Source organism: Hesperophylax consimilis, chromosome 23, assembly GCF_061612785.1.
Source record: "Hesperophylax consimilis isolate HC1 chromosome 23, BYU_Hcon_1.0, whole genome shotgun sequence".
NCBI classification, from domain to species: domain Eukaryota; kingdom Metazoa; phylum Arthropoda; class Insecta; order Trichoptera; family Limnephilidae; genus Hesperophylax; species Hesperophylax consimilis.
In genome coordinates, this window is record NC_142858.1 from 5174311 (window position 1) to 5201441 (window position 27131).

At 32.9% G+C, this 27131-nt stretch overlaps 1 protein-coding gene across 1 annotated transcript in view; it reads left to right on the plus strand.

The window, feature by feature from the left end:
- The first annotated feature begins 9867 nt into the window (after positions 1 to 9867).
- sls (sallimus) overlaps positions 9868 to 27131 on the plus strand; it is a 115140-nt gene continuing 97876 nt past the window's right edge. Inside the window, exon 1 of the mRNA XM_089646111.1 lies at positions 9868 to 10200. Coding sequence (XP_089502237.1) covers positions 10077 to 10200 — 124 coding nt within the window. The 5' untranslated portion in view covers positions 9868 to 10076. The remainder of the gene's footprint in view (positions 10201 to 27131) is intronic.

Genomic DNA, 27131 nt, shown 5'->3' on the forward strand with positions numbered 1-27131 from the left:
ACTCCCGGTCCACTACATATTTATAAAAGTATGTAAAAGTCCTTATAGGCGTATGTATATAAATAATATATTATTAAAATGAAATTATTAGAGGTTTACGCAAAATATCAAAACAGTGCAACATTTCATGCTCTTAAAAACAATAAACACATTGACACGAAACATTAACAGCTTCAATGAAAGTATATTTAAGTTAAGAACGGAACTTTTTGCGTTTGCGTTGTTCTCTCTTTAAATTTATAACCAATATACCACAGACTTCTACACAGATTGTGCTGTATTATTAGTGTTATTAACTAGTATTGTAATTGCCATTCAATTCACAATCTTTGCCTCTCTTCAGTTGCACTTCTTGATAAATTTACATAATAAATGCAATGAACAGAAATTGATTTTTAAATTTTAAGCCGATGTACCGTACGTGAAATATATTGTCGTTTTTTGTTTGTATAATAATTACAAAACACACCCGAAAAGTTTTGATCTTTTAAAAATTAATAACTTTCGGACGCACTTTTTGGTTTAATGTCCACAATACAAATCGAGAATTAAAATTTAAATGTCATTTATTTTCAGACTTTTCAATAAAATAAAATCATAAATTTGTTATCTTCTCGGGCTTTTGTGATTCCTCAATTCTAAAGATGGGTCTCTTTAAGACCCTGGTTCACTCCATCTCGAAAAAACCCTCCGCAGCATTCTTAATTATTCTTAATCTCATTCTACTTAATCTTGATGATGTAGGACTGTTATAAGGTTAATCAATTTTACTATCAATAATAAATGAGGTTAATCTGTCTATCTTTTTGTGTAAATAAAAATATAAATATTCATTATTATTTTTTTGGTAAACTAATGTTTTTAAGACAAGGTTTTTTATGCATAGCACAAAGGGTAACAATTATTTTACAAGAAATAATTATTCGACTGAAACACTCATCCACATTGAAAAATCTCGTGATAAAAGATACATGACGCCAACGGGACTCGAACCCGTGTCCCTTCGATTTCCGGTCGACAGCTCTGACCACTGAGCTATGGCGGCTTATCTCTTACCCGCGAAATGATTCAATATATACTAGTGTTCCATTCAACAATTACTGCTTGTTACATTTTTTCACCTGAAAACAACCAACTTTATTTTATATGAGAAAGGCATTGTAAGTGCTAACTCTCTCACTAGATGGCGTCGAGATATAAATAATAAATAATAATACTATAAATATTCGTTTGTTCAAAATTTTAATTCTCCGAAAGTTCTTCACCGATTGCTTTGAAATTTTGACACATAATATAGGTATATTAGTTGTACATAATATAGGTATATTAGTTGTACATAATATAGGTATATTAGTTGTACATAATATAGGTATATTAGTTGTACATAATATAGGTATATTAGTTGTACATAATATAGGTATATTAGTTGTACATAATATAGGTATATTAGTTGTACATAATATAGGTATATTAGTTGTACATAATATAGGTATATTAGTTGTACATAATATAGGTATATTAGTTGTACATAATATAGGTATATTAGTTGTACATAATATAGGTATATTAGTTGTACATAATATAGGTATATTAGTTGTACATAATATAGGTATATTAGTTGTACATAATATAGGTATATTAGTTGTGCATAATATAGGTATATTAGTTGTGCATAATATAGGTATATTAGTTGTGCATAATATAGATATTATGTAGGTGTCACCTGTGACAGGTAAATACATCCTTTTTTGAAAAACAGCGCCATCTGTTGGACGAAACGCAACACGCGCTATTGTTCGCAATCTGCACAGACAGACTGAGCCATAGCAACGGTGTCGGGGTACGGCTAGCATAAAATATAAATCGAATGTTTAATACAGAAAATTTATATCACTAATAAAATAAAATAAGACATTATTATTTTTTTAATTTGTTTAAACTTCATCCACCAAACTTGTTTTATCTAGAGAAGGAACTTTTGTAAGCATCTAGAGTCACGTGGGGTAACCGTGCGCAATTTTTACATTGGGATTTTTGTATTAAAAAGCTTTAGGTATTTTACTAATTTTTGTTTTGTTTATTAATATGATCAATTATTAAGGCATCTCAAACAACCATAAAAACCTGATATGGTTCATAAATCAAACAGTTATATAAAAAAATTTACATGCATGTCGATTGCGTACACTTACCCCGTGTGCGGGGTAAGTATACGCATACCGTAGGGTAAGTGTTCGCACCGCGAAGAGTTACCCCCCATTGCAATTATCACACTTAAATTGCCCCTTATCGTAGTCTGTGCAGTTCTCATGCCACCATGTTTTACACAAAATACATTCTATTCAATATTTTGTTGGTGGATCTCGATATTTCTCCTTGCATTGTGGGCAAAAATAATCCTTAGAAGCCTGTTTTTGTGCTCTCTTTAAACAGTTATGCACGCTGGAATCTCCCGCCTTACGCTTTGTGGTGTGACTTTCTTGAAAAGAGGTGGTCGTCCGATTTCCATGGTTTTAAATATTGGTTTTCGGACGATTTTTGCATCTGCATCTCTCTACTTCTGCTGAAGTTTCTTTTTATAGAGACTTGAGGTAATTATTTCAGACTTGCAAGCATTTTTTCGTCGTTTTTGTGTTTGTGTTGCTTTTGGCAGAGGACTTACTACAAATATTGGGACGTGAAGGACTGATGTTGCATCTTGTGGTGGAGAGCTGGCCTGAACTTCAGTTACATCTTCAATCGGAGTAGTAAGAAGCTGACGAATAATATTTTTATTAGGTCTGACAGACGTTTGTGGGCTGCTCGGTGCTGCGTGTATTTCGGCATAGCAAGATATCTGATTGTTCAGAATATCTGTCCTAATTATTGATCCTATGTCATTTTTCACTTGATTAGCTAACGGAGAGATAATGGATACGTCAGGTTAGGGCTCTAACATATCAGTAACAGAAGCAGCTGCAAAATCAGCTTCGCTGAAGAATTCACTGTCTAAAGGATGTATTCCGCTTACTTCAAAACCTGATTCCGCATTCCCCACAGTTGCAACATTCTTGAAGGCTTTATCGAAAATCGAGACAATTTGGTATTGGTTGATTGCTCTCCCAGGATGCTGACCCATCCATCTTTCGCATTCCACTGCGTATTGACCTTTAAGACGACTGAAAAATCCCCTGTCTAGTGGCTGCATTTTATGGCTACTATGAGGCGGTAATGTCGGTAACATTATCTCCCCATTGAAGTTGCTCTTCATTTTAGTTTTAGGCGTTTACGCATTTTGGCTTCACTGATCCCAACAATATCTGCAGCAGCCCGCTGACTCTTCCCCTCTTTCATAAGCCTTTTTGCAGTTTCAATCTGCTCTTGAGTGCAAACTGACCTCTCCGGGTGCTTTCTCACGTACACACGCGGCATATTTCACTGTAAAAAAATAACGAGAGTTGAAATATTATGCTATAAAATCAATTTTATCTATCGGGGTAAGTGTTCGCACTCGTCCAACTGCGAACGCTTACCCCAGCACACTTACCCCATCACACCAAAATTAAATAAACTTTAAAAATCAGATTAGTGGTTATCTTTATTAGAATTATCACTTTTCACCCGTATAACTAACAATATTTCACTAAAAATTATCATAGACCACGTCGCTCTGACACAGCTGGTTACACAATAGCACACATCGGTAACGGAGATGAAAAATTTAAGAAAAGCACGAAAAAAAGTAATTTACCTACCTGTTTTTATTGACAAATCAGCATTCACTGTACACATGTCCTTCTTCGGCGCGATCCAGAATGCTACTGAATTAAGGAACGCGCGGGCGCTTAACAGGCACAATCTTGTCGGAAACATCACTGCGAACACTTACACTCCGCATAAGGTTACCCCACGTGACTCTACCGCCTTTTATTTTAAATATTAGGAATTTTGGAACCCATATAATTCATGAGCCCTATGAGAAGACAGTTTCTGTCGTAATATACCCGTATAAAGCTGGGTCGGTTGGTTAGTTTCTATAAACATCGTTATCCTTACGTGAGCCGTTAAGGCGATGCCATACGTAGTAATACAAAATCATGTGTTTTTGGTTTGAAAATTCGGTCGCCTAGAAATGTTTCAGATGCTTCAATTAAATACTGCGAGTATAATACATCTTGGCCTTTGAAATAATCGAGTATTTTTAGATAGGTCTTTTTATAAGCCCAGAAAAAAATAATGTATAAGGCCAATGAAAACTGCTTTAAAGTTCAAAATCTCCTACTTACGAACCCATTTTCGGTTATGATTTTATTGTATATTGTGGCAAATTAACTTATTTATAAAATGATCGAAAAAAAATTAAATATTTATGCCTGAACATCCACAAAATAAAATAAAAGGCACTTTTTCTTGCCTAAATCAAAACAGGCGGATGGTGTTAAGCGGGAATTTAAACCTTATCGCCATCTACTTAAGGGTTGTTATTGATAGCAGCTCAATTTAAAATATTTCATAACGTAGTGCATCGCCTTAAAGACCAAACTTCGAATAAGAATAAAATCAAAACTGCTAATTATTATGATTTATGAACGTAAAGCAATCCGAATATTTCGGAGTAAAATAATAAATCATTGCACAGGTGCATTTCGTTGCCGCGATAGGTTTTGTCTGGTAATTGAATTTCAGTTGGCAAGTAAACAACGTGCACGCCGTTCTGAATCTTCTACAGTTAGCTATGAATAATTTTACTATCGTGTTTTATATGATGCATGTTGGAAACGTCGTTTTGAGCAATCAATGTCTAATTAAGTTGGATAAATGATGTTTTCGCCGAATAACCTTCGCCAACAACAATATTAATAGTCTAGTTTCCCGCACTGAAATTGCAGTAACCGTTTTTTTTATTATTAAACTTTTTTGAATCACAAGAGTATTTACATTTTTCTCCAGTCTAGAAGTTCATCTATCCTATGGAAGACATTTTTAAGAGTAAATTTACTACGGTTGAATTCATAAAAGTGGCAATATAAATTTATTTAAACAAAAACCTAGTCAGCCGCCCTAACAACTGAACCAAATCCCGACTGGGTAGGATTGACATTTATTTCGTTTATTAACTGGTGTAATGTCATCCAATTTCCCAGGTTACGAATAACCTTAGAAAATTTCCTGCTACCATCACAGTAAGTGAAACAAGTTGCTTGTGTGGTGGTGGAGGACTTAGCTAGTCGAGGAATTAAACTCACGCTGCCTGGGTAAGACCCAAATGCGATGCCAACTCAGCACAAAATATATTACCTATTACCTATATTATTATATAAATTAGGAGGATGGCAAACCAGTTTTAAATTATATTTCGAATTGTTCACCTTTAGAAGTTTTTAATCATGCAGAAAGCATAGAGCTACAATAAGAGGTGCTTCTGCGTACAAATATCTGGCCGAAACTTTTTCCACTATTAGAATGCGATAAGCGGTGCGCGTAGACCGGATTCGGTAGTTTTAGTTAGAGCGTAGGGAAATTTGGAGGTCAATTGGAGGTAAAAAAGAGGAACCTGTTTTTTCGCTTCATGTCTCAACTAAATATAATACATCAATGGTAGGAATTGAATTGCAGAGCTTAATGAACTGCAATTTGTAGTGTTTTTTTAAGGATGTGTCGTTCCAAATACAAATGCGTTGATCCTTAATTTTCTCTACAAATATGATACGAAATGATGATATAAGAAATGATTTGAAATTTAATTGAGGACGTACTTGGGATGTATTTGTGAGGTGTACATATCTTTTTGAAGATAAAGAATAAATTAACACCGGGTGGCCAAAAATGCTCACACTGTTCAGCCCTTTTGTAGTCTGCAAAAAAACGACATCATAATATGCAATCTGCACGTGTTGTGTCTCACACATGTTTACCAGATCTTGAAGGCTCAAAATGTGAAAGAATTCTATCAATAATAACACAAGCTCTCCTAGTGATGTGTTCACAAAACGTTAATAATACTCAATTATTTACATACAATTTGTTTAATTTTAACACTCTACTACCATGTTTTACATTCGAACCATATTTGTACAACTTTCACTTATTATTTATTAAGTTAAATTGCATGTACGAGTACCTATATAAATGCATAAATAATAATTATTAAATATCGGATATGTTTATTCTAGACACTCTCTAGGTTACAGATCAATTTGATTAGAAACTTTGTTTCCATTAAAAAGGTAGGAGCCAATAATATGGGAAATTTTGTTGCAGGACGATATTGTTAATTCTGAATTTGATATATGACGTTTATAAATAGGTCCCAAAGGTCAAGTTGTTTAACCATTTCAGTACCTTCAGCACATTTGTTCAGTTTATTTTATATATATTTGCTATATACATCTTATTTTTTAATTTTTCGCGAAAACAAATACTCTTTTAGAAACTAGATAAAATTATCTTTCCGATGCATGCATTTAAAATATGCATGACTATTTCTAAATAATACAATTTCAATTTGAAACAATCATATAAAAAAAGAAAGAACACGATATTTTGAAAACACATTCGTTTTATTTGGGGAATTTGTAAGAAAACTGTACCTTCACTTTTATCTCGTACGTATAATTAAAAACAAGAAATAATTTTTAAAGTTAAATCGATTGTTGCGATAGCGGCGGGAAATATGAATTTATAAGTATTTTCTCTATTTTTAGTATTTTATTAATGGATTCCAGTATCTATAAATATTTGAGGGAAACTGGAAAAAAATATTATTTTTCTCTCTAATGTCAAAAAAATATGGATTTCCGCATAATAGAAGAAAAGATAAAATTATTTGTATAAAATATTGAATCCCGGTCATATATGACCCTCAAACGCTGGAGGGGTTAATACGCCTATTCCGGTAAGACGAGAGATCCTGGGTTCGATTCCTAGTTTTTTTTTTTTTTTTTTTTTTTTATTGTGTTTATTTCTTGCTATAGCAATCCCGATGAGTAACAGAACTCATTTTAGGACAGGAGGAACTTACAATTCATATGTAGGAGGTAGTAGGAACAATTTTACAACGGTATTTTGATATCAAATATAAGATTCACATTCAATACAGCATAAAAATTAAAAATTAAAATAATGACATGTTAAGTAGAACAAACAACAATAGAAAACAAGTACAGAAAGAAGAAAAAAAACATGGATAAGATACAACAAGAAATGACAACACAGTTACATATTTTCATTTTTAAATGTAGTTAAAAAATATTCTTTTAAAGCATTGCTTTGCAATTTTTTATTGTGGTGGATGTGTTTGTACATATCTGGAAGCGAATTATATAGTGTATAGGCAATATAGTTCAGTGATTTTAACCCATATTTTGTAGTGTGTGTTTGAGGAATGCGGATTTTATTGTTATTTCGAGTATTGTGGTTGTGGATGTCTTGATTGTAAAGTGGCTTGATGTTGGTGTGAGTTGATTTTTGGGTAATTTGTAGGATGGTGCTTGTGATTTCATATTTAGGAAGGATTGTAATTGGAAGGATACCAGAAACTGAATAGATGTCCCTAACATGAGTGTCCCATGGAAGTTCAAACACATTTCTGAGAGCTCGGTTTTGAGCCACCTGCAGGTCAGCTATCAATTTCTTTGAGGCAAAACCCCAGATACAGCAGAGATAGGAAAGGTGTGAATGTACCATGGCATAGTATACTGAAGTTAGTAAAGGAATGGGTAGTAACCCTTGAAGCCTATATAGTACACCAGTTATAGGGGTAATTTTCTCTTTTATATGATTTATATGGAGATCCCACGTGAGTTGGGAATCTACGATCAGACCCAAATATTTTGTGTTCATTTTCTTTTCGAGGCAGTTGTCTCCAATTTTAATATCGAGGCTGAAATTTTTCTTGTTACCGAAAAGTATATAATGGGTTTTTTTTACGTTAAGAGTTAGTTTGTTTATATATTTTTATACATAGTTGTGACCGTTATCTTTTTATTTTTCTGTGCCTTGGGTCGTTTAGATTTCTTAATATTATTTTCTTCTTAAAAAATTATTATGTTTTTTTAAATACTTAATTTAAAGATTATTTATTATCACGTCATAAATTCAATCCACTCTTAAAATCAATGTAATCCATCGTAATTTGCTCATTGGTATTATTTTTATTATAGGCACGTACTATGTGACGTTATGCTATGTGTATATATTTTGTATACTTGTTATATATATATAATGATGTAACTAAATAAATCATCCAAAGAATGTTAATAAAAATAAATTTGACTAAGCCATATGGTTACCCCACCATCAGATTATTTTAAGAATTTAAAGTCCTTTCACTACATTTTTAGGTTCTAAATCCTTTTATAAATCCACCAATATTGTTTCAACAATAAAAACATAACACTTTTTTCTAACTGCAATGGACCAAATATTTTAAGCTCTATAACTATCCCGTGATGTAACACCACTACAGCCCAACAATTCTACAAATGTAGAGAAATGGTTTATCGAATTACCAGTTAATACGAGTATAATATTAGAAAAAAAATATACAGAACTTAAAAGTACAATAAAATAGAGATAATAATACTTTCAATAGTATTCCGCAATTATTGTACTTTCCAATATAATACAACCATCTGGAGCCAGTGAGACTACGGTGTCCTTAATTGGGGTATGTTGTGAGACTAAAGGTAATGGAGAATAGAGGGAGATGGGGAAGAGGAAGGTGGAAAAGGACCTGGCTATTCATATCTGGTCACCAAACACGGCCAAAGCCAGTCCAGAGTGGACGATTCTCTAAGTAGCGCCCATGTCAATGGTGAAAGACCACCATTCTGAATTGAAAATTGTTTGAAATGGCTTTGGCCGTGTTTGAAGACTAGATCTGAATAGCCAGGTACTTCCTCGCCTTCTTCTTCCCCATCTCCTTCCCCTCCCCATTACAAACAGTATCTCAACATACCCCAATCGGGTATATCATAATCACACTGCCCAGACGGTTGGGTGCAGTTGGGACCTTGTACAGTTTCACACATAAGAAGCAATGTTTCAATTATGAATGGTTGTCTTGCACCAGGGCGATACTGAGAGTATTTTCTACTCGGGAACGTGTAGCAAATATACTATATATATAGTATTATGTGAAATAACAAAAAATTAAGTTACTTGTGCATTCAAATTTGTTCGCGATCTCCAGCTTGCTAGTCGAGAGCCTTACCCCTCGACAACGTCAATACTAGACATCTTTTTCTTTTCTCTTTCGTATTATGTTCATTCGTTATACTTAGAGCCCTTAAAAAACTTAAATAGGGGGTATTAATTATAATATTAGGGTAAAACTTAATTTTCCTACGTTCGTTTCTACTTACCTCTAATAAAAGTTGTTACATTATTATTATAAAAAAAACATATGTATTGTTTATTGTGAAAACAGTGAATCCAATTAATTTTCACAAAATTTAAAATCAATAAATAACAGTAATTACATCAGTTGGCGTCCCAAATAAAGAGTCGAGTTAAATAAATATATTTATTGAAACCGTGAAGTGTTAAAAATTAACTGAAAAATGTCTCCTAACAAGAAAGGCGGAAAGAGTGTAGTCATCTACTCAAAGACTACGGTTATATTATGTTTTTACTACTAGTTATTGTACTTCAGTATGGTGGATAGATGAATGGATTGTTTGGTTGGTTGGGGGTGAGAGCAGACGACAGAGCAGATGACAGAGCAGATGACAGGGCAAACGACAGGGCGGAAGGACGGGAAGGGGCGCTCTCCAGGCTCCAGGACACCCGCGCCACGTATCGCCGGGGGCCGCGGCTAAAAGCAGCGCGCTATTTGCGTTCGCCTCCCACCGCGACTCGCCCGGAGCCGCACTATCCGCTCACGACTCGCGGTCGACCGACGTCTTGGACAAGTCTCGGGGATGACTTGACTTCTGCTAAATGAACTCGTGGACAATAAGAGTGGTTTTTTGAAATGAAACTAAGAACGAAACGATAAGTTATCATATAAGACGATTTTATAGATTTTTTTATTTTTAATATAAGTTCTCGCGTGTGTTTCCTCCCGTGTTTGAGTGTACATACAAAGTGACAAAATGCATCAGCAAAATTCGGAAGAGAAAACTTTTAGCTCTGCGGAGCAGACTATTAACCGCCAGGAGCAGCGCGTTAGTCGCACGGAGCAGCACTTCACGCGCCAGGTTACCAGCCAGCAGCGAGGTGAACATCCACCAGCATACTCCTTACCAATCAACCTGTCCTCCTATCCTCTACAGACACTTTCTCTCTGTCCTCCACCATTATTATTTCCATACTTTCATTGAGGTCACAGGTTATATGTAGATGTGGAACGGATGCCAAAGTTTGCATCTGATATTATGTTAAAATGCGAAAACAGAATTTGCGAAACATGTATGATGATAATTTTTTTTACTGTACTATTTGTGGTGACTTCTTTTCAGGCAACTCCAGAAGGCAATGCGAGTTTCCTCTACGAAAGGGTAGGAGAGCGAATATTATCTGTATATTATTTTTCATATTTGAATTTATTGCGCAATATATATTTTGTCCCACCATCTAAAAAATAAGTATGTCACGGTTATTTTCACCGAGGCGTTTTACAAAAAAAAAAAAAACATAAAAAATGCAAATAAATTTCTGATATGAAACATATTATTTTTGGTACAAATAACCCTCATATGATTAGTAATTAGAATTTCCACTAACTTATTTTTCTATGCGATTTTTGTACATATTTATAACATTGTTCCTTGTAGCATAATAAATGCGTTGATTTATTTTTTATAGCTGATATATATTATGTAATATAATATTTTATAGAATCCACCTAATAAAAATGCTTATTTCACGAATCATGAAAATCAGTCAAAAGGTCAATTAAAATTCTGGCAAACGAACAAGCTCCTGCCATCTTGTAAAACATAAAACGCAGAATATTATTAGGAAGAGCTTTGTGACTATGAATCTAAATCTGGAGCGTCGGGTGAAATGCCCAATGCCCAACTCACACTCGAGTTCATCTACTTATTAACTTCATTCTAAAGATTAAAATGAGAAGTACACACCGTTTCCCATGTTGAAATTTACTAAAAGAGAAAATAAAAAGAAAATAATGAAGATGAAAACATACATTTATCTGAAGGGAAGTATACAAAGAACATAACTCCGAGAATTCATGTTGATGGCATCCTCTCAATGATGGGAACTGCAAATGTTATTCTTCTTGTTGTTGTTTATTAACACACTATTTTAACTTGCTGTGTTTTTATTGCATTTTCTAATATACTAATACTTAAGCTGAGCGCCTTCTGTTTCTCATAATGTGGCGATTATTTAATTCGGCGTAAGGTAAGTGCGTTACATCTTTTTAATTGATGCAAAATCATTTACATCTAAATTTTATTTCCCATTCAACTAAAAAAAATTGTTCTAAAGAATTAAAATATCAAGCTTCTGTGGCAATATGTCGTAAAACAAAACAATATTGTACTTGTGCTGTTGTTATTCCTTGATTCAGTGCGAGACACTAACGGGAAGGCACGAAACAAACACCGAGAAGATTATGCTAGAGAATGTAATGTTTATTTCACACGTGAAGTTATTCATTCAAACATCGTTTGATTAGAACCCTGACGTAAATAATTATGCATCAATTTTTTTTAATATTTTACATGTATTATCAAAATGTATGCGGTAGCTGCAAAGTACACAAGAACAATAATAATTTCAACTGTACTTTTTTTGTAGGTTTGCATAAGTAGGTACCTTGTATTGTAGTTTGCATCGCCGCTAGATATTTAACCAGTGTGAAGTCATTACTCCAGCTTAACTATGTATGAACAAACCAAAATATTAAATGTATTTAGGGTACCTTTGTTCTGAGCTAGCTCTTATTAGGTTCAAGTCATAAAACGAGAAGTTTATTGTTGTTTCTCAAGTTTATGAATATGTATACTTGTACCTTAATATTCTAATGTAGGTTTGTTTTAAATTTATTTACCATTAAGTAGCAACATGTATTCTAATATCACAGTTTTTCACGTTATAATACCTACGTATTAACCTTGTCCACTTACTTTCCGATTAAAAATTAAAACCGTGTCCAATTAATATTACCTACTTTAATTTATGTTAAAAACTTTTAGAAAAAAAAACATTTTAGCAGTTAAAGAAATTAAGCTATTGTACCATCTAAAAACATGATAACTTTAAAGCGAAAGTTTAGCAATTTAATCGTTTTTGAATCTTAGGCAACAATGGATTTTTTTATCGTTATGAATATTCACTTACTGTACGAAACTAGTTTCAAAGTCGGAAAGATGCTCTCAATTTCTAAAGGCGGTCTACCTTACCATTACCTCAGACGTAATCATTGTTTATCTAAACTATTCCATACGAATTAGAAGACGCGTTGCTTGATCTAGTTGCCGATAAGAAGCTCGGATACCTATGGATTTGGGGAGATACTCACTAGACGTATCGGAGAGCAAAACAATGCCTTTACTTGCCGTGACCAAACGTGATTGTCCCGTATCCGAATACTTATTCTTGACCCCAAAAAATAGACAGATGTTTGTTTAATCCGTAAACTCTGCAGTGATAAATAATTATATCTCATATTGAGTAAAAGCATTAATCAAACACAGATAGAATAGATTTAGAAATAAAATCGAATTGGTTTATTGTGAAACTTATCGTGAAATTATACAGTGAAATGCAAGCAATTGTGCCGCCTAGCCGGCGGCAGGTATTTCGTTAATAGCGTAATTCTGGACGCAAGAACAGGGAACATATATTCTTTATATGCGTGTGTTAAGTCAGAAACGATTACTCACCATCTCCCCCGAAATAGAAGATGCAGGCGGGAGACGGGGTATGCAATAACCGGCCATAACCACCTGTATCCAGGTGAGCAGGCGAGCCAAATTACCCTAAAACCGTCCCGATTCGCTGAAACCGATACACTTATTTTTACCTTGGAATTCCTGCGCACTTGGGCGGGTGGGTATATAAGTGGGTATGGGCGTAATCTCCCATCGCGTCATTGGAGCATCTCTCGCTAACAGTGAAAGATAAATACATTCCGCGGCAATTCACGGCCCGCGAGTGGATACCGAACAGTGAACACCGTCCCTCTACGCATAATGCGCGCAATTTAACTTTTCGGCCAAAGTGAAATAATTAACGTAGTTCCGTTAAGTTTTGATTATTTATACACGTGCCTAGTTATGTATTCCGAACAAGGAGGTAACTCAGCACACAACACTACATTAAAAGGGCTAAATCATTTTTAACAGTAGGATTAAGAATATTCATGATTTTTTTTAATGAACATTAGAGCGTATTGTTTATAATTTGCCACATTTTAAATGTCACGTACGTGTCTGATGTAGATAATTAACTATGAAACGTGAACGACAGAACATAATGTAAGACAATATTTACAGATATTCCAGTATACCTCTACTTATATTTTTTTAAAAACAACTTCGTGTCAAATACATCAATTCCTATGCATCATGTCCGATACGGATAGAATAATTTTCGCGCATATTATAAATGTTGCAAGCAGATACTGCAATAAATATAAAATGCCGATCATGTCCTTCAAAGTAAAACCAAGCATACGGCTAAAGTTAATACCTATTAGGAAATTTATTTCTTTGGTTAAATATTGTCGATTTATTATCGAAAGCAATAAACAAATAATATGGTATAATTATTTTTAAACTTCCACAGTAACTAAGATTAACTTAAGATATTGATTGTAGAAAAAAGGCCATTATGTAAAAAAAAATTCTCAAAAGAATAAAAAATATATATATATATATACAAAAAATATATACCTATGTATGACACAACCGTACCAATAATTGCATAACGTTGAAAAAAAAATTATTAGTGCCTTATTTTTATTACTTAATTTTATTTTATTTCTTAGTATTTAATTTAAATTAATTTAAATGCAATATGTTTTATTTATATAATAAATAATTTGCAGGGTCGTAAAATAAGAGGTTAATAATTTTACTTAGATATTTAATCATCATTAAAAATAACAAACAACTTGAAGTAGCGAATAAAATAAGTAAAACGAGAATTAATGCACTTAGTTTCTAGGTAGCGCACTACACAAGACAATTTAATTTTCTTAGTCAATTTAGTTTTCTTAATAAACGGGAATTGAACCCGTACCTTCTGATGTCCGGTTCATAATAAGCAGTAATTTTTTATTGAGGTCTAGTACATATTGAATTAATTGGCGGGTTGGAAATAAACCGACATAGCTCAGTGGTTCAGAGCACCTGACCGGACATCAGAAGGTACGGGTTCAATTCCCGTTGGGGGCATTTATTTTTACTAGGGAGATATTTTCAATTTGTATTGATATTTCAGTCGACTAATTATTGCTTATAAAATAATTTGATTTCAGAGACCACAATACATAAATATTTATTTTTCTCCTATAACGGTACAAAACAGGTGTTACGTTTTGATAATTATGCACATAAATGTGGACCAAAACGGTTGTGTTTTTTTGCGTAATATAATAATTATATGCCATATAAAAAAGTTGATTAAAAATAGTTTTAATTAAATTTGTGCTAATGCGGTATTTGCTCTCAAGTCCGCGGTACCGTTTCGCCAATGATAAAGTCAGTCAACTCGCTGAAGACGGTGCCGGTATCGCGAGAGAAAATAATTTCATACTCGCCGTTAACGGGGGACATCTTGACGCTATAGAACTGGTCTTACGAGACAGCTCTTTTGTAGATATAGGGCGCCCTTATTCCTGAGAAAAAGTGTCTCTGTCATATTTTATTCAATTCGCCAATAGCGCAATGGTGAACGCGATAAGTGGTTGAATATTAGTAGTAGTAAGTGTAAAAGTTTATTACTTTTAAAATTATCAATTGTTGTTTCTAATGGAAACCATCATGCGTAATAAATAATTAATATTTTATGCTATTTTTGTAAAAAAACATGGGGTTAAAATTATACATTTTATTATTATTATCATATTTTACAAAATGTACTTTCATCTTTTTGTAACGTGAAGAAAGCATATGAACAATTTTTTTTAAATCAAAAATCATTTTACCCTGTGTGAAATTATATTTATGTAATTCGAACGATTTTATTTTAGGGTATGTAAATAAACGTCTGTACATTTGAGTTAATATAATTCGATGACAGTGAAATTAATCCGAACCAGCGAAAGCGACTTAATTGAATTATTGCATTGTTTACATCAATGATATTTGTCGTGTCGATCTGGGGCACGGTGTGAAAATCAGAACTGCACACAACTGCACGTCAGTCAAATCTAACAATAAATCTCTTTGGAAAAAACATGTTTACTTTAACAGTTCAATAAATACACCCATAAAATCTTATTGGTAAACAAGCTGTACCCCGCCACGCTTTGATGTTGCTCAGTCTTTCTGTGCGGATAGAGAAACAATAGCGCATGTTTCTTTTACGGCCAACACATAGCGCAGATTTAAAAAGTTTTTACTTGTCACAGGTGACAAAAAAGCATGTTTTTACCTGTCACCGGTGACATCTATATAATATAATTATATAAAAATACACCAGTATTTAAATGCTACGTTGTTTAAAAATTTCAAAGCAATCAATGATAAACTTTCGGATATTTAAGATTTTAAACGAATGATTTTACATTAATGAAATTTATATGTGCATTTACCACCTTTATTCTGGCCCTACCAACGAATCAGATGTTTTAAATGTTACCTTAGCTATGATTTTGCATTACTAATAAATAATATTCCATACTACCAATAAATCACAGCAGCAAATTAGTTTTAATTTTCAATTTCATTCGCTGTAAAATCACAAATAATGTATATTTTTCATATACTGTTTTTTAGAAAACATCGGTCAATCCTATAACAAAATCAAATTGGTAAATAAATATTACTTTACCATTAAATTGACCTTCTATCAATAAGTCATGCCTATTGCTATAAAATATTACTTTGGAATAGCATTCCTCATAAAAACACATTCACAAAACAACATAACATTGGCTTTACATTCCATCTAACTAAACAATAAATCACAATGTCGCATATATGTTACCATAAAATCATGTTCGCAAGTGAATATTACTTTAGAAACTAATTCCCTCTCTTTATGAGCAAATCAGCGACCCTAGCAATAAATTACACTGGCAAATAAAATTAACTTTAGCATTGCATTCACTGTAAAATCATTGCATTTAGTACCAAAGTGCACACCAGCCAACCCAAGTAATAAATCACATTGGCAATTAAATGTTACTTTAGCATTGCATTCACCATAAAATCATACGGGCAAAATTAGTTTCATAAGTGTTGTTTGAATTTTCATTTGCTGCCTTCGGTCTTTGTAATGGAATAATAAATTTTTTTAAACGTATTGATAGCTGTTTCATGGTGTTACCAAGTAGAAGAGTTGCAAAAATGACTTATGTCAAAGTTAGGGTGTTCATCTCGGAGTTCTGTTCCGAAGTAAGACCGTTCTTGAATACTTCGCCAGTCTCGCAATACAAATTTAATAATTATTTCTCCCGACTCGTGAACATAACACGAGACGTACAGTGAACACGTTTCTGTCGCCATTAAAATTTTCGCAATTATCCATGCATTCTTTCACACTGCTTCCATTAAACATGCGTCTGTGTTGTTTTAAGAGCGTGGAAAGCGACCGATTGTTTGTCAATGTTTTAACGCACCAAACAATAAAAACATGTTTTTTGTTTTATTTTAACTATAAAAAATAGCCTCTAATTGCAATGTAGAAAATAAGACCCAGAATTTTCTTCATCACATTATTTCATTAATTACTTTCTCAATTGATGTGATATATTTTTATCGTATGTGTTTTTTAATTAATTGTTAGCTTGATAAATGTTCATGGTTAGCTTGATACAGATAATAAAAGTTATAAAAACCAGTGGTTGTTAGCAACAAAGTTAAAAAAAACACAAAAAACTAATTGTTAGTTTGATAAAGTAAATAAATGTCAAAACGTTAATCGGTAGCTTAATAAAAACATTAATGGTTAGCTTGCTAAAGTCAGAAAAAAAATTCATAGCTTTAGTAGTTAACTTGATAAAAATTCATTGAGAGAGTTATTATAAACTTGTTAGTTTGATAAAGTTAACTTTAGGGTTAACGTTTTCTGCTAAACCAGAAGCGAACCCTTGAATTGAATGATACCTTCATATTATATTGTCTCAGGTCCTTCTGAAAACTATAACTCGTGTTTAAATTAGCGTTAGTGTTAACGTTTTCTACCAGAACATAAATAATATGCGTGTAAGTAACATAATACACGACGAGTTCAAAGCGGTTATGACCCGAACAATAATAACAAATAATGCATTATTGAAAGTTGCAATATGAGCGGTAGTTTTCCCATTGTGCGCTGGGGAGAGCGTAGAATGCAGAGATGCAACAGTATCTATGCTACGGTAGGAAAGACATACGCATCTCTTACGCGACACTTACGAGTAGTTGGCACCGCCAGGCAAGGCAGACTCTATGCATCGTGGTCCACGACGCTTGGCAGAGCCTTTGCACTTCGCGGCAGTATTACATCGAAAAATTCCGTTAATTTAGCGTTGGAACGGATTGCAGAAGACCGGCTGAGGTTCCCGTTAGCCACACGGCATCGTCCTGCATTCAGTCATTTATTGATGTCGTGGGGCAATTAGAAAAAATGCGCGTTTCTGTTGCTCGCGACGATTACCAGAACCGGCCAAGTGGAGACGCCCTTACGAACCGAGGCGTCATTTTATTTGTTTTCGTTCAGCAGAAGAGTTTCGAAGGAGTGATCTTCGCGAACCGAAGGCTCTCAAATATTTACCAAAATGTTAAAATTCAATCGCGCCGCGTACAACTCGCTTGAGCGAATATTAAAATGAAAAGGTAGAGGCCATTATAATAGCTTTTAATTAATTAATATAAACATTTTAATCTTAACATATTTAGATTGGATTTTAACAGACGTTCTCACTTAAATGTAAACAATCCAGTTACAAAAAATCTGATTCTAGATAATGCTAGAAGCAAAAAATATAAATAACTTTTTCGAAATTTCAATGTTCATTTTTCCATAAAATTTTTCCATATATTTATTCATCTTTTTTACCTAAAAATATAAAAATATCTGAAAAAAATGGTTCATATTTTTTACTTCTAAAATTATGTCAACATCCCCCGAAGTTAGAGCACTTTACCTAAGGACACCCTGTATAGGGTGTTAAGGGACCTACTTAACATACTTTATTTAACCAGTGATTCCTGAAATTAATGGAGTAAAAAATGTTAGTGAAATTTTAGTCTCCCGGGAAGTTTTTAACTTTAAAACCAAATAAAAACAAAAAATCTTCCACATGTCACCACTGGTCACTCAGTCGTTTAAACTCCCAACTCCTCATCTCCGCCCCACATGTTTAATACCTTCTGATTTTTAATGTTTAAAAAAAATCGCTTTAGTTTCTTCTACGTTTCATTTGTGAGGAGGGTAATTTTACGCCGGATCTATCAGCGGTACGCTTTTGCTGTTAATTTCTATTTCATCTTCTGAACAAGCTTAAAATCATTTCACCATGTTCCATGTTATTATCGTTCAGCTTTTCAGTTGCTAACCGGTAAATTTTATTTTGAGATGTCTATTCGTACCTCCAGACTGTGTCAGTGGAACGCGCAATTTTACACTGGAGTCCGGATAATGGGGTATTAGCGTAATGCAATATCATTGTATCGGTAATTAAGCTCATTTGGCACATCAGCTATACATAATAAAACATATATGAATTACTTCAGAAATCTTAATAATATTTAATCTCTAAATAAACGCGTTTGTGCGCTTAGTTCCCATGCAACTGATATTGATAGGGTTTTCACTATCGTTTAAAAAATTTCTTCCGGAAGGTTCACATATATACATGCATATTGTATTTATAGAAAGTAGAGAAAATCGATGTTTTATAATCAAGTGACAAAAATATGTGTTGGAGCACTACATTGCTAACACTGGCTCAACCTTATGAAATACATCAAAATAATTTACTACGAAATTATATATCTTAAAAAGGCCTACAGAAAAGTTCGAGGTGGTGTTTGTCTACCTTCTAAGGATGACCCCCAGCAACGCCAGGTCAGCTAGTTAATAATTAATTTGTGTTAGTGATATTTGCTTCTCTCTCCTGCCAAGTATTGTGTACGAGGATTTTTTGCAAAAGAGTTTTAATTTAAATTTAATGAACTTTTAATTTCCTTACTAGAGAAAAAACACTATCCTAAAGGCGTAGTATTTGCAAAAGTAAGGATTGTGATTATATGAGATAAATGAGAGAAAACTTCATTATCAGCAGTACTTAATTATCTTATATTGTATATATATATATATATATATATATATTCACTTTATTTCTTCGCCCCTTTGCGTTTATTTTGTATTTACTACACGACATCTATATTGCACATGCTTGATTGCATATGTTGATTAGTCTACACAGGCAGCCCTTTTTGTCTTCCAATGGTTGTATTAGTTCGTTCTACTTATTATATTCCTTCATGTTTTAATAATTATGTTTACTATCTAACCTATGTGATTATTGAAATGCTACCTTTGTACTACTTGCACAAAAACCATAAGAGCCAGTTTGCTCAACCTTTTAACCATAAAACTCAGAAATCAGTACGTTAATCAAGATATTTGTAAAGCATCACGCGCCACGTTTGTGAAAGCCTCGCCTCGGGCCAATAAACCCGCATGCCGATGTAAAAACGCTAAAACCTCACAGGAATATTGGCCTTTTATCCCTCTCATTTCCTTTGCTCTATTTCTGCAACCTTACTGTGAGTAGATTCCACGGGCAGAGTTATATGACTGCAAACGTGTTTTAGAACGCACTCCGATACCGGTCAACCGAAATCAAGACCGTAGAATGCTGAACAAACGAGATCCTTTGGCATATATGTGGTAAAATCAAGTAAGATCAAAAACGAGATTGCAGTACTGAAAATTAATAAGACTAAGAAAGAAGATTATATGGATTGAAAGAATAGTGTCGGGGGAATTAATGCTTGGCAAGTTGATGGCAGAAGAAGTCGGAGACTTCTTAGAAAGGCGACATAATTTAATATCAATTAAACCTTTTATTAACACTACCAAGCATGATGCAGAAATGGTTAGAGTAAATGATTTGATAGATTAGGAAAGAGTGATGAAGTTAACAGAATAAAGCGTGCGAAGGCAGGTCACTAGAGCGCCCAACCATTTATCTATAATGCAAACTGGTTTAAAGAATAATGTTATTGGTGACAGTTATGAACACATGACAAGCGTCGTCAGAGGAATAAAACTTTGTTTATAGATTAATCACTGTATGTACACAGATGTATTCAATTATTTTTACAGAATTTTAGATAGAATAACACTTCAACCCTGTCTGTTCAAAGAACTTGAACAATTCATCAAATTACAAAGTTAATATTCAAATTCTGTGAAAATTATGTAATTATCCATTATATTACGTTATTTCACAAGACTTGAATCAACTCACAGAACTTGAATAGAACTTTCAATGAACTTGAATACTTTCTTTGAAATTTGATGAATAATTATTCTTCAAGTTCTTTGAAACAACTAGACCTTTATGTGTCAACCAAGTAAAAATATAATTCATATAATAAAAGCAATAGAGATATATATTTTACTATACGTACTTTATTTTTAGTAACTAGATCTGAATAGTCGATAACTTTAACTTTAATTTTGCCCTTTTCTCACCTTTCTATTATTAACAGTGCTCAAAACAATGCAGACTATATGTATTTACATACAAAAATAAAATAAAATACATGGTTAGAAAATAAAAAAATCAACAATAAGAAAGTGAATAATTGTGACTAAACGTTATAGTAAATATGTCAAAGTTAAAATAATTGATGGTAAAAAAAATGCCTTTTGTGGGAGAGAAAACTACATATACTAAAAATATTACAAACTGTAACCCATTTTTCAGCGATGCGATGGTCCAAATTTCAGAATGTGTTTGAGCTTTATAAATAGACCAGCTTACGCCTCGTGCCGCTATCGTCCTCAGAGTTGAGCCGAGATATTAAAAATCATTAGTAGAGTGTCCTAAGCTTGAGACAAAGTTTGGACCAGCCTTTAAGACCTATCGCTGAAAGATCTTTATATCAGAAGCCGTTTCAATACACATGCGTCAATTAATCTTCATTGGAATGATTCAATATCTAATACATAAAAGCTTTGATGCCATCAAGTCGCGTATTTTAAGTTCCAAGCAAATGTGCTTAAAATAACTGGTCAGTGTTGTTTAGCCGCCGACTTTAAGAAAATAATAGCGCTACTTAAAAATTAATTATAATTATTAGAAATTAATAGCTATGCCAGAATTAAAAAGATAAACTAGAATTGAATAGCTAATCTAGAATTGCAAACAACCCAAAATAAAGTTGCCCTTTTTAACATAAACTTAAATTCAAAAAATAATATATTACTTTGGAATGAATATTTCTTGCGATCTGGAATTTCAACGGGATAAAGTGATATCTTTTAAAAACTTTACTGCACCCAGCTTCTAAAATATCAATCTTCACAACTATTATTATAACTGCAGCTTCTTCACCAAAGCTTAGGAGACATTGCATGTCAGCATTTACCGTCTTGATTGAGCTAGAATCATAAGACGTATATTAATGATAATAATTATCTACGTCAGATCGTCAAGGTAATATTTACTTCCGTCGGAATTGCGATACAATATATCTGGGCCAGATAATCTGGCTAAAACAATAATACATACACGGAATCTTAGAACAGTTGCTCTGTATTTCGCGTGGTTGCTTATAAAACAATTTAAAGAAATAATAATCACTATTTATTTGTTGATATACTATGTTGTTGGAGACGAGACTATTTTTTATTTTAGATTATTTGTATAATTGTTTTAAGTATTTTTCGATTTGATTTCTATTAGTCCTCTATTACATCTGTAAAACGTAGCAGAACTCGCCGATATCGATTAACATTTTTTTCTTTGTAACTCTTTGTATATAATAATTATTATGTGTCATGTACTTGCTCATTGGCGTAATATTGTTATTTGTTAATAAAGAATATCTGTGCATGTCAAATATTAATAACACAGCTAATTCGACGTTGTATTGATTTAGAATTTAAAGCGATCCCTAAAAACGTAAAATATGAAATAAGATTTACGATTCGTATTCTCAAAATATTTTGCAAATATTATATTCTGGAGTTATTTTTGTTAAATTACAAGTTGTATTGATTTAAAAGCCGGCGCTCAGTTTGCAAACACTAACAAACAAAGTATTTGCAGATGTCAAATATTGTCCGATGACATTTTACAAATTTTACTATTTAATGAATTAAAAACTACAAAAACTGTATTTTTCCTTAACACGTCGCCTCTGGGTACAAACTAGCGCATCACGCGATACAAACTCCGTCTCGGTCTATCAGCACCGTACATACGAGGCAGAACGCGTATCACGTGATCTGTTGCAAATTGTGGCAGAGTACTAAGCCGGGGACGTGTGATTGAGAGATACACAATTTGTCTAATTTTTTTTTAATTATTCCATACATTTTTTTTTTTTTTTTAATTATTTATTAACCAATAAATTAACATACATTTTTTTGGTATAATCCACATACATGCTCGGGAATATAGTAAATGAATATGAAATAACGCCGGTTAAAGTTTTTCGGCTACATGCTGACACCCTTATACTTATATAATTTGTAAAATTATTGCTTTAACTTTAAATTAGAGATTGCCACGAATCTAAATAAATTATTTCAATCGTGTATCGAGTTGTGTATTCTTTGGTTCTCCTTTTAAAGTATTAAATATGACCGTTATTTAGGTTACCCGACGACTAGATTCTCCATATAAGGCCCAAGTCTCACTCAACTGTTGGCATACTTGGCTTGTCAATTACAATGTCGGTTGGATTCATGCTGCAAAAGGAAAAAAATGGTTGTGAAACACAATTGTAATAATTACCTCATAACACACCTGTTTCTTAAATTTGTCGCAGAGGCCAGACCTTCCCGAATTCGTACAAAATATGAAAAATTCGAGCACCAAACGCACTTATAAATCATCCGCACCTTTAAAATGTAGTTTACTTGGCTTTTAACAGGTAGAAATTGATTTGAACATTGACTTGAACACTTTCACTGGCTTCACGCGAGGTACTTTATGAGAAAATAATTATTATTACTCTGGCGTATTTTAGTATAGGTCAAACATAAACTGTGCTTACATCATAATAATATATTAAGTTCTTGGACATTATCTCGGTGCACTATAATGATCTACGAGGATTTAAGGTTTTTGCAACATTACTTGGTGTGAATATATTTATTTATTTTAAAAACCGCAGTCATCAGTTACAGATTCTAGTACAACCATGCGGATTCACACCATTTCGATTTAATTTTTTTTTTGCTGTGTGCAAAAAATAAATCACGTCATGCTTTTTCCGAAAAACTTTAATACGTTCCATGTTGAAAACACTCTACTAAAGTGTTTTTGGTATATTTTTATTTTTTATTGTGTTTAACAGACTGCGTCCATTTACAATACATAACAGTACCCAACAGAAATACGGTGCTGTGTTATTTCAAATGAGTTCTTAACCTCTTGATACCAGAGACTAAACCACTCACCAGAAAAAAAATTGTAATTTTTCTTTGTCGTTAGAGTTAGAAATATATTTATTTTTATTTTTCATTGTTATTTTCTCGTACTTAAATTATTTTCAGATGTAATTTTCTTCATGTCACAATATGGTAAAAGCATATTATTTTAAAAAATTGTGTTAATCAACACTTTTTTCAATTACAAATTAAAGAAAAAACGTTTAGGTTCTTTTCGTGATTTTTTTTACACATTTTTACGAACAACACAAAAAGAATATTATACTTACCTAATGATGGAAATTTATGAGGTATTGATTTCAGAACATTTTGGAGGGTTTTGCCTTCCTTGTTAGGGGTTCATCCATTTGTTGATATTCTGAAACAATAATTATTAAAAAATATATTAGTCAAAGGAATCTCCATTTTGTGACAATATGTATACATTCTTGTGTAAAAAAAGAAAAAAAAGTTGTGTTAAGTCATATTATGTTATATAACTACAAATCGCTGCTAAGATAATATTTGTAAGACTATTTGACACAAGTCTGGATCTGAAAAATTATCAGTAGTACTGATGAAAAACAGTTTTACTTCAAATTTTTTTTTGGTATGAAAATTCAATTATTTTAAAATGATGAGACTTGAGGTTTACATATCATGTATTCTCTTATGATGTTTTGTCTATCCACATTTGAAGGTGGATATCCATTCTATTGAATTACTGTATATTTTATCTGTTGTTATTGTTATGTTGAATTTGACCTACATCGATTATCTAATGCCACAGGTTGATTTGGGCAGCTGTTTTATTCACCGCGAGATTTAAGTGTACAAATCATTCTTAATTATAAGTATGAATAATATGTTGAGTGCCAACTCTCTCACATTTTTACCCTATTTGGTAGCATGAAGGCTTCGAGCTGGTTGTCCGATAGCGACTTTATATCAAATGATTAATTGCAATTTTTCACTGATATGTATAATTTTTATCACTTTTTTTAAACACGTTATATTTACATGCGTTACATGCTAAGAAAAATAACGAAACATTTGCGAATTTAAAAATATTTTTTTTGAAATTCTAGCTATAGTGAGAACATTTCAGTAATTTAATGTACCTATACCTTACAAAATAGTTTGATAAATCCTTCTCTCCCGAGTTTTCCGGTGAAGCGGAGATTTCAATCATTTCTGTAAACAAGAAAAACATTGATCAGTTTTAAATTGATGTTCTAAAAACTAATTTATAAGGTATTTTTATCTGTCCCATTTAAAACTTGCGAACGTATTTCTATAGCGAAATGATATTTTTTACAACACATTCTGCTGCAAAATTATTGGAAGGTGAATGTAATTGTGTGTTGTGAAAACGATTTTTTTTCTATCTCGGGATAAGAACCTACCAAGTTGCCATTGAAATATCCACTAGATAAGTTGAAATTTAAATTAACATGCGATCAATTCATTTTCATGCCAGGAATGGCTTCCATTAAATTATGTGTCACAACGAAACGTACTAGCGGATGAAATAAATTCAGTAAAAGTGTTCAACTACACGAATACATACACATATTACGGGCGAAGTCGGGTACGAAATCAAGATATCTTTCAAAGAAACTTTCTCTCAACAACTGATCACAAAGAAGAGCAATTCTGGTATGTTACAAATAAGATAAACTTACATATTATTATTTGTTACCTACGTCGGAATAAGTTCATCAAACCTTTACAATAATTAATGTTAGTGCAGCAGAAGATTCATTCCGTTGAATACACATTCTCACGGTACCACGGTTGTCCCTTTCTTTGTTCTGCAGACAGGTGAAATCCGCCATTAATAAAATGTACAACTTATCGTCTTTACGATTTTTCAACGTAAACAATTGTAAATTGTTCAGATAATACTTTCGAAATAACACATGTGCAGAGGTAGGTACGTTATGTAGAGCTGGAAGTTTATGCAAAAAAAAATTACAACTCGGAAGCAAATTACGTCGGTTTTCCATCTTGGTAATTTGTGTAAAAATATCTGAGTGAAAAATGTTCGGTAAGTGGATCTCGGTAATATTATTTGAACTAAACTTGCTTTTATCTTAACTAATACCCTAAATTCAAGGAGAAAACTTGCCGATATAAAATATTGCTAATTACTCGTAATTCAACATATCTACAAATTAGTCGTAATCTTTTTAAAACAGAACTGCAGGACCATAATGAATTGATAGGTTTCTTATTAAACTTTTAGAAAAGGAAGAATGTATTATGGCAATGTCGGTACACATGTTGGTAAAAATATTATAAATATTTTCACATTTCGTCATTATATATTATCAAGGCATGGTGCAGGTGCGTAAACACGCCTTCAGATATATTAGTTATACCTATTAGAACCTATCTATTTGACACCAATCGTTGGTATGATTGAAGAAAAAAACATTGTTTCTTTTTTTACCACTCGTAATTTTTATCTGAAATTATAAATATGTAAATATAGGAATTGTCAAGCTTCCAATTATTAAAATACTATTTTTAGGGCAAAAAAATATCATGCGAATGGTGCATTATCTAAAGCTTAAACGATTTTTTTACTGCGATATATAAGATGTTTTCTGGCCTACTTTTATAAAATCCAACCTAGGTAAAAAAGGCGTTTTTCTAGGCGTTGATTTTTAGACCGTATTTTTCAACGGTGTTTTCCCTTATAACGGAGAACTCTTTTATATACTATTATTACATACTACTATTATTATCATAACTCTATTTATATTCATAATCGTAAAAACTTGATCCAAGAATGCAAATAGATATTTTATTGTAGCTTACAAATATTTATACAATATTCGATTAGTTTCGGAACTCTAGAATTGTCTATTGTCCTTTAGAACTCCTCTGGCTTTTTGATACATTTTTTCAGTAATAATATTATTTTTCCTTTCTTTTAAAATTATCTTCTTAATCCAGGTTGGAGTCCACAATAAAATATTGATTTCATATTTAATCAAAGCAGAAATGATTGTGAATCAAAAATCGAAACATTCGATTAATTTCAAAGTGAGGGGGCAGCATCCATGAGTCGCTCCCGAGTCCGTCTCAGGTGACGGCGGAAAAAATAACTTTAGAGAGTTATGAAAATACGCGGGTATTATGGAGAGCGCCGGAATGCGGCGGCGAACGGGCGGCCGCCTAAAATGGATCCCAGTAACGCGATCACATCCAGAAATAGAATGCGCATGCGCCGACTAGACCTGGATCGGCCGCGCTCCGAGCGCTCAACGGCCATACACTGCGACCCAACCGACGTCCCACAGGTGGAAACAAATCATTTTCATTTCGTGAATTTATAAATTTCAATCTAACAATGATGTTTGATCTGATGATGTCCGGATGCATAAAAAAATATTTCAGGA